A 9,930-nucleotide genomic window follows, 5' to 3' on the forward strand; every position below is an offset into this window, starting at 1 on the left:
GTGTAACAAAGCCCAGTACTGTGTAACATAGGCCAGTGCTGTGTAACAAAGCCCAGTGCTGCGTAACAAAGCCCAGTACTGTGTAACAAAGCCCAGTGCTGTGTAACAAAGCCCAGTGCTGTGTAACAAAGCCCAGTACTATGTAACAAAGCCCAGTGCTGTGTAACAAAGCCCAGCACTGTGTAACAAAGCCCAACACTGTGTAACAAAGCCCAGCACTGTGTAACAAAGCCCAGTACTGTGTAACAAAGGCCAGTGCTGTGTAACAATGCCCAGCACTGTGTAACAAAGCCCAGCACTGCGTAACAAAGCCCAGTGCTGTGTAACAAAGCCCAGTGCTGTGTAACAAAGCCCAACACTGTGTAACAAAGCCCAGTGCTGTGTAACAAAGCCCAACACTGTGTAACAAAGCCTAACACTGTGTAACAAAGCCCAGTGCTGTGTAACAAAGCCCAGTACTGTGTAACAAAGCCCAACACTGTGTAACAAAGCCCAACACTGTGTAACAAAGCCCAGCACTGTGTAACAAAGCCCAGTACTGTGTAACAAAGGCCAGTGTTGTGTAACAAAGCCCAACACTGTGTAACAAAGCCCATTACTGTGTAACAAAGCCCAGTGCTGTGTAACAAAGCCCAGCACTGTGTAACAAAGCCCAGTACTGTGTAACAAAGCCCAGTACTGTGTAACAAAGCCCAGTGCTGTGTAACAAAGCCCAGCACTGTGTAACAAAGCCCAGCACTGTGTAACAAAGCCCAGTACTGTGTAACAAAGCCCAGTGCTGTGTAACAAACTCCAGTAATGTGTAACAAAGCCCAGTACTGTGTAATAAAGCCCAGTACTGGGTAACAAAGCCCAGTACTGTGTAACTGTAACAAAGCCCAGTGCTGTGCAACAAACTCCAGTACTGTGTAATAAAGCCCAGTACTGGGTAACAAAGCCCAGTACTGTGTAACAAAGCCCAGTACTGTGTAATAAAGACCAGTACTGGGTAACAAAGCCCAGTACTGTGTAATAAAGCCTAGTACTGGGTAACAAATCCCAGTACTGTGTAACTGTAACAAAGCCCAGTGCTGTGTAACAATCTCCAGTACTGTGTAATAAAGCCCAGTACTGAGTAACAAAGCCCAGAACTGTGTAACAAAGCCCAGTACTGTGTAATAAAGCCCAGTACTGGGTAACAAAGCCCAGTACTGTGTAACAAAGTCCAGTACTGTGTAATAAAGCCCAGTACTGGGTAACAAAGCCCAATACTGTGTAATAAAGCCCAGTACTAGCAACAAAGCCCAGTACTGTGTAACTGTAACAAAGCCCAGTGCTGTGTAACAAACTCCAGTAATGTGTAACAAAGCCCAGTACTGTGTAACTGTAACAAAGCCCAGTACTGTGTAACTGTAACAAAGCCCAGTACTGTGTAACTGTAACAAAGCCCAGTACTGTGTAATAAAGCCTAGTTCTGGGTAACAAAGCCCAGTACTGTGTAACTGTAACAAAGCCCAGTACTGTGTAACTGTAACAAAGCTCAGTACTGTGTAATAAAGCCCAGTTCTGGGTAACAAAGCCCAGTACTGTGTAACTGTAACAAAGCCCAGTACTGTGTAACTGTAACAAAGCCCAGTACTGTGTAACTGTAACAAAGCCCAGTACTGTGTAACTGTAACAAAGCTCAGTACTGTGTAATAAAGCCCAGTACTGGGTAACAAAGCCCAGTACTGTGTAAATGTAACAAAGCTCAGTACTTTGTAACTGTAACAAAGCCCAGTACTGTGTAACTGTAACAAAGCTCAGTACTGTGTAACTGTAACAAAGCTCAGTACTGTGTAACTGTAACAAAGCCCAGTACTGTGTAACTGTAACAAAGCTCAGTACTGTGTAACTGTAACAAAGCTCAGTACTGTGTAACTGTAACAAAGCTCAGTACTGTGTAACTGTAACAAAGCTCAGTACTGTGTAACTGTAACAAAGCCCAGTACTGTGTAACTGTAACAAAGCTCAGTACTGTGTAACTGTAACAAAGCTCAGTACTGTGTAACTGTAACAAAGCTCAGTACTGTGTAACTGTAACAAAGCTCAGTACTGTATATAAATATTCAAGTGTTGAGTATAAGGTATCTGTGTATCTAATTTGAATAAAAGAGTTTTACCAGGTGCAGTACTAGGACAGCTGTAGCAATACTAGCAGTAGGAGCAGCAGTAGTAGTAGTAGTAGTAGTAGTAGTAGTAGTAGTAGTTACAGTAGTAGTAGTAATAGTAGTTGCAGTAGTAGTAGTAACAGTAGGATCAGGTATGACCTTCACTGCTACACTGGCTTAAATCCAGACTTATCTATGGATGCTTTATATTAACTTAATTTTGTTTCAGCTCGGTGAAGAGAATCAGAGAAGCGAGCACAGAACGATTAAGGTAATGCAATATTTCAGAGATAGACAACGAACAGAAATGGAATACAGAGACACAATGTGCATTTATGGAAGAGATAGAAGACAAATGCTGTCTGCAAGAGACGGAACAACGCACCTAGACTGCTTCCAGTACTGTGTTTCCTAATCTACATTCCGATCTGGTAGTTGGACGATCAGGTCTTCGCCAGTCCTAAATCTCGCGGCGCTTGGATTTGTGGGACGTTAGCTGGAATGGGAACGACGAAGCCGGGAATCAGTTCCAGGCAGCTGGAATGGGAATGGTGAGGCTGGTGAATGTGTTCCGGGCGGCAGACTCCTGCGGACCGTGGCGTGGGACACACGTTCCAGGCGGAGCTCCAGAGTGCTCCAGTGGCCGCGCTCACGTACAGTGCTCGGTGCAACACTCTTTAAACTCTGTCGGTGTCAAGGAACAATGAACTGATAATACCCAGTTTCACAATATTCTGTGTACAAGTGAATGTTAGTATTTACGCATGTGATCTGCTAGTAAAAGATTGTTTACGTTTGTGTGAGTAGCACGTGGAGAGGAGGCTGTTGATAAGACTTCTTAGGCAGGGGAGCAGGGCCGTGGTAGCCGCTACATGGAACATATAAACACAAACTTCCTGCAGCATTTTGAAGTAGAAGTAATAGCTGTCAAATCTATAGACGACATAAACTGTGTTGGTGAGGGACCTGACCACGTGACCTGTTGTTTATGTGGTGCGTGCGTGCGTGTGTGAGAGAGATACCAGGATGATCTGGACACTGACCATGATCGTTCTTACTGAGCTGATTAAGTAAATTATTTGATTCCTCACTGCTATGGATTATTATGCTATTTCATATGCTAAGCTGAGGTATCAGGCGTTTGGCTCACCAGAACTATGTGACCCTTTCTCTCAGCTCACAGGTGGAGCCCCAGAACTCCCACACTAGACAAAAATCCCAGTGATCGAAATCCATAAAGAAAAAAAGGAACTTGAATTTCAAGACCACAGTAACATCACATCTAACATTCTGAGTGTGAAGACGAGTCAGACTCACACCAAGACGTCGACAAGTGAGCAAATATGATCCTTGAAAAATACCTCCTCCTCTTTCTCCTCCTCCTGACGACCATGCTTCACATAAATGGTAAGTAAATTTGTAAAGCTATTTTAACCATTAATTATCCGTCTCTTTCCATTTCTTTTGTCTGCTAGTAATCGAGATTTCACAAAACATCTTTTTTTTTCCTGCCCCGAATTCTCGGGTTTTCGATCCTTCGTGCTTGATATAGAGACTGAATCATTAGTCTCGTTGGACGTCACTGCCGGCTTTCACAGTTACAGTGAAACACTTCGCTGCAGTGGAAAATTAATTGGACAGTGTACCAGGTAAGCTGTCAGTGTCTTGAACCCACCACTGCTATCCCTACTCCATGTATTGCTACACTTTTGCCCCTTCAAGGAGTACCTTGATGCCGGTGAAGGGCTCTTGTTCCAGGGAACCCTGTCTATCTTCCCGGCCACTCTATCAAACCTAATTACCTTCCTTTCCTACTAGGCTCTACATGGCTCCTATGAGAGTGATGTGCTAAGAGTTGCATCTCAAACATCCTCTGTTTACAGTCTATATAATAGTGAGTAACAAGAAGGCACAATACCGTGAGTGGAACAATACACAAATAACCCGCTCTGTGTTTGTGTTCCTACCCTTTGTGGGTCATCCCTAGCTCCTGCAGTGCTCCTCTTTCTTGGTCTTTGAATGACTCCACCACCACCACCACCACTACTACTACTACTACTACTACTACTACTACTACTACTACTAGTACTACTACTACTACTACTACTACTACCACTACTACTACTACTACCACTACTACTACCTCTTTACTTCCTTTCCTACTACCTCTCCTGCACCGTCCCTGTCTGCTGACCTATATATACTGCCTCCTTCTGTCCTCTCTGTTAGTGTGACTTTGTATATGGTCCAAGTCGGAGAGAAACGTCGTTGTAAGCTCTTCTCGCCCATGTGTAGGTTATTTATTTATATAATAATGAACAAGTCACATGTGAAACAGGTGTTGCACATATATCTTATTCATCAAGTTGTCGGTACAGTGGACTCAAGTTGTAACAAACAAGTCAATGAATAAGTTGTATCCGGTGGCGCATCAAGCGAACACATAACACTCAGGGAAAAAAATAGGGACTAGGATTTCGCACTTTCCTTCACATTTTAGGCTTTTCTGAGGAAAATACGACTTGCGCATGAAGCAAGTTGACAATTTACCCCCCCCCATCGTTCCTAAAATAAGAAAAAACGTAAAAGAAAATGAATTTTGTCGAAAAGTAACAGAAATGGAATAATAACTGAGGGAGAAACATCGCTTACAATTTACTTTTATTAATATTGTACTGAGTTATTGTTGGGTCCAACAGTACCCCAGGTGAACCCTGGGTTATTGTTGGGTCCAGCAGTACCAGAGTTGAACCCTGGGTTATTGTTGGGTCCAGCAGTACCCCAGGTGAACCCTGGGTTATTGTTGGGTCCAGCAGTACCCCAGGTGAACCCTGGGTTATTGTTGGGTCCAGCAGTACCCCAGTTGAACCCTGGGTTATTGTTGGGTCCAACAGTACCCCAGGTGAACCCTGGGTTATTGTTGGGTCCAACAGTACCCCAGGTGAACCCTGGGTTATTGTTGGGTCCAACAGTACCCCAGGTGAACCCTGGGTTATTGTTGGGTCCAACAGTACCCCAGGTGAACCCTGGGTTATTGTTGGGTCCAACAGTACCCCAGGTGAACCCTGGGTTATTGTTGGGTCCAACAGTACCCCAGGTGAACCCTGGGTTATTGTTGGGTCCAACAGTACCCCAGGTGAACCCTGGGTTATTGTTGGGTCCAACAGTACCCCAGGTGAACCCTGGGTTATTGTTGGGTCCAACAGTACCCCAGGTGAACCCTGGGTTATTGTTGGGTCCAGCAGTACCCCAGGTGAACCCTGGGTTATTGTTGGGTCCAACAGTACCCCAGGTGAACCCTGGGTTATTGTTGGGTCCAACAGTACCCCAGGTGAACCCTGGGTTATTGTTGGGTCCAACAGTAGCCCAGGTGAACCCTGGGTTATTGTTGGGTCCAACAGTACCCCAGGTGAACCGTGGGTTATTGTTGGGTCCAGCAGTACCCCAGGTGAACCGTGGGTTATTGTTGGGTCCAGCAGTACCCCAGGTGAACCGTGGGTTATTGTTGGGTCCAGCAGTACCCCAGGTGAACCGTGGGTTATTGTTGGGTCCAACAGTACCCCAAGTGAACCCTGGGTTATTGTTGGGTCCAGCAGTACCCCGGGTGAACCCTGGGTTATTGTTGGGTCCAACAGTACCCCAGGTGGCCCTGGGTTATTGTTGGGTCCAGCAGTACCCCAGGTGAACCGTGGGTTATTGTTGGGCCCAGCAGTACCCCAGGTGGCCCTGGGTTATTGTTGGGTCCAGCAGTACCCCAGGTGAACCGTGGGTTATTGTTGGGTCCAGCAGTACCCCAGGTGAACCCTGGGTTATTGTTGGGTCCAGCAGTACCCCAGGTGAACTCTGGGTTATTGTTGGGTCCAGCAGTACCCCAGGTGGACCCGGGGTTATTGTTGGGTCCAACAGTACCCCAGGTGAACCCTGGGTTATTGTTGGGTCTAGCAGTACCCCAGGTGAACCCGGGGTTATTGTTAGATCCAACAGTACCCCAGGTGAACCGTGGGTTATTGTTGGGTCCAACAGTATCCCAGGTGAACCCTGGGTTATTGTTGGGTCTAGCAGTACCCCAGGTGGACCCGGGGTTATTGTTGGATCCAACAGTACCCCAGGTGAACCCTGGGTTATTGTTGAGTCCAACAGTGCCCCAGGTGGACCCGGGGTTATTGTTGGGTCCAACAGTACCCCAGGTGAACCCTGGGTTATTGTTGGGTCCAGCAGTACCCCAGGTGGACCCGGGGTTATTGTTGGGTCCAACAGTACCCCAGGTGAATCCTGGGTTATTGTTGGGTCTAGCAATACCCCAGGTGGCCCTGGGTTATTGTTGGGTCCAGCAGTATCCCAAGTCGAACCCTGGGGTTATTGTTGGGTCCAGCAGTACCCGAGGTGAACCCTGGGTTATTGTTGCGTCCAGCAGTACCCCATGTGGCCCTGGGTTATTGCTGAGTCCAGCAGTACCCCAGGTGAACCCTGTGTTATTGTTGAGTCCAGCAGTACCCCAGGTGAACCCTGTGTTATTGTTGAGTCCAGCAGTACCCCAGGTGAACCCTGTGTTATTGTTGAGTCCAGCAGTACCCCAGGTGAACCCTGTGTTATTGTTGAGTCCAGCAGTACCCCAGGTGAACCCTGTGTTATTGTTGAGTCCAGCAGTACCCCAGGTGAACCCTGTGTTATTGTTGAGTCCAGCAGTACCCCAGGTGAACCCTGTGTTATTGTTGAGTCCAGCAGTACCCCAGGTGAACCCTGTGTTATTGTTGAGTCCAGCAGTACCCCAGGTGAACCCTGTGTTATTGTTGAGTCCAGCAGTACCCCAGGTGAACCCTGTGTTATTGTTGAGTCCAGCAGTACCCCAGGTGAACCCTGTGTTATTGTTGAGTCCAGCAGTACCCCAGGTGAAGCCGGGGTTATTGTTGAGTCCAGCAGTACCCCCGGTGGACCCTGGGGTGTTACTGGACTGGTGGTTTATGTCTCCGATTTGAGGTACACACACACGCACATACACACACACGCACATACACACGCACGCACATACACACGCACATACACACACACGCACAGTTTGGTGGTGTGATTTAGGGAGTGTCACCAGCACACAGTGCAGGTCGACCCTCCTGGTCCAGATGGTCTAGATGGTCCAGATGGTCGAGAGGTCGAGCTGAAATAAAATTAAGTTCTGAATTGTGACGCTGGTGGTCCTGGAACAGTGACGGTGGTGGTGCTGGAACAGTGACGCTGGTGGTGCTGGAACAGTGACGCTGGTGGTGCTGGAACAGTGACGCTGGTGGTGCTGGAACAGTGACGCTGGTGGTGCTGGAACAGTGACGCTGGTGGTGCTGGAACAGTGACGCTGGTGGTGCTGGAACAGTGACGCTGGTGGTGCTGGAACAGTGACGCTGGTGGTGCTGGAACAGTGACGCTGGTGGTGCTGGAACAATAACTGTTCAGGGACAACGTATAAGGACATTCTTCTAGTGCTTCTGTTTACATCTTCCGTTCCTCCTTTCTCTCCTTCCTCTCCTTCCTCTCCTTCCATTCCTTTCCCTTCTTCCTCTCGTGCTGGAAAGTACAAAGGAGGAAGAGTTGTATATGTGGAGAAAAGATACGAGAATAAGGCACGAGGGAAGAGGATGTACGTAATGTAGGATGGGAGACATTAGAAGAATGGGATGGAGGGAATGAGAGAGAATGGGAAAAGAAGATGGAGGAGATGTGGGTGATGCTGGTGGAGGAATAGTATGCAGAAGTGGAGACAGGATAGGGGCAGTGAGACGAGAGTATGATAGACAAACCTTTAATAGACGGGATCCAAGAGAGAGAGAGAGAGAGAGAGAGAGAGAAGATAGCAGTCATGGCTCCCAGAATATTCCTATAAATCCTGCTATCTTCCTTTATGTCTTATGTCCTCTCTCCCTCCTATCTCTCCTTATTTCTCCTCATTCTTATATCCCCCCCTATCTCCCCTCTGACTCCCCTCACTGTGCCCTGAGGGTCACCAACTTTCCAGCGTCTTAAAACTGATCTTAACTAGCCTTCCCCTCAGCCTGGAGACCCCCTCTCCCCTTCCCCTAAGCCTAGGGACCCCTCTTCCTTTCCCCTCAGCTTTGGGACCCTCCCCTCTTCCCCTCAGCCTAGGGACCTTCTCCCCTGCCCCTCAACCTGGGGATCTTCCTTCCCCTTAGCCTGGGGACCTTTCCACCTTCCCTCATCCTGGGGACCCCCTTCCCCTCAGTCTTCCCCTCTAACCATGGCTTAATTGATTAAACCCATCAACCACTTCTCTCGTTAGACATGTCTCTCGTTAGTCATCTTTCTCGTTAGCCATCTCCCGTTAGTCATCTCTCCCGTTAATCATCTCTCCCATTAGTCATCTTTCTCGTTAGTCATCTCTCTCGTTAGTCATCTCTCCCGTTAGTCATCTCTTTCGTTAGTCATCTCTCCCGTTAGTTATCTCTCTCGTTACTCTCGTTAGTTGGTCTAGGGGTACGATTCTCACTTCGGGTGCGAGAGGTCCGGGTTCAACTCCCGGACAGGCCCCCATATTACAACCCATGAGTCCCAAAGGCCTGTTATCCTGGGTGGAAAGGGAGCAAAATAAACACAGCAGAAAAACTTTTGACTTGTATTATCCTTCACCAATTTAGAACAGAATTACGTACACTATATACACTATGTACAACAATAGGTATTAGTGCACTCCACGGTAAGCAAGGCAGAATAGAAGCCACTAGAGAGCAGACCGTGCTTCAACCAGCTCTAGAATGGGAATGACAAGGGCAGACAGGTGAGTGGTACCCACAACACCTCTGCGATTGCCAAAACCATCTTCTCATTGGCTGGAACCTGGGTACTGATTGAAAGATGGGGCCCCATCATCAACCCTTAGTACCTTTCAATGAGGGTGTGTACATGCGCCGAATAAAGGTTACATACTCTTTGCATGCCACATCTCTCGTTAGCAATCTTTCTCGTTAAGCTGAGGTAGAGGGGAGGAGGGTGAGGCTGATGGAGGAATTATTTTCCTATCATGGGTAAGCCTCGTTAAACGCTTCCTCTCATCTTTAGTCATTTACCTCGTTAATCAATCAATTATCAATATTCATTCGACTGTTATTGTTAATCAGTCATCTACCAAAGTCAGTCAACTGTGGTCGTCAGTCAGTAAGTCAACTGTACTCGTTAGTCAGTCAGTCTACTGTACTCGTCAGTTAGTCAGTCAACTGTACTCGTCAGTTAGTCAGTCAACTGTACTCGTCAGTCAGTCAATCAACTGCACTCGTCAGTCAGTCAGTCAACTGTACTCGTCAGTCAGTCAAGTGTGCTCGTCAGTCATCCAGTCAACGGTACTCGTCAGTCAATCAGTCAACTATACTCGTCAGTCAGTCAGTCAACTGTACTCGTCAGTGAGTCAGTCAACTGTACTCGTCAGTCAGCCAGTCAACTGTACTCGTCAGCCAGTCAGTCAACTGTACTCGTCAGTCAGTCAACTGTACTCGTCAGTCAATCAGTCAACTGTACTCGTCAGTCAGTCAGTCAACTGTACTCGTCAGTCAGTCAAGTGTGCTCGTCAGTCATCCAGTCAACGGTACTCGTCAGTCAATCAGTCAACTATACTCGTCAGTGAGTCAGTCAACTGTACTCGTCAGTGAGTCAGTCAACTGTACTCGTCAGTGAGTCAGTCAACTGTACTCGTCAGTCAGTCAGTCAACTGTACTCGTCAGTCAGTCAAGTGTGCTCGTCAGTCATCCAGTCAACGGTACTCGTCAGTCAATCAGTCAACTATACTCGTCAGTGAGTCAGTCAACTG

At 47.4% G+C, this 9,930-nt stretch overlaps 1 protein-coding gene across 1 annotated transcript in view; it reads left to right on the forward strand.

The window, feature by feature from the left end:
* Positions 1-2,726: 2,726 nt before the first annotated feature.
* The window catches only part of LOC138853651 (uncharacterized), a 490,873-nt gene continuing 483,669 nt past the window's right edge, over positions 2,727-9,930 (forward strand). Inside the window, exon 1 of the mRNA XM_070091659.1 lies at positions 2,727-3,536. Coding sequence (XP_069947760.1) covers positions 3,473-3,536 — 64 coding nt within the window. The 5' untranslated portion in view covers positions 2,727-3,472. The remainder of the gene's footprint in view (positions 3,537-9,930) is intronic.

The sequence above is a fragment of the Cherax quadricarinatus genome, chromosome 36, assembly GCF_038502225.1.
Source record: "Cherax quadricarinatus isolate ZL_2023a chromosome 36, ASM3850222v1, whole genome shotgun sequence".
Lineage (NCBI taxonomy): Eukaryota > Metazoa > Arthropoda > Malacostraca > Decapoda > Parastacidae > Cherax > Cherax quadricarinatus.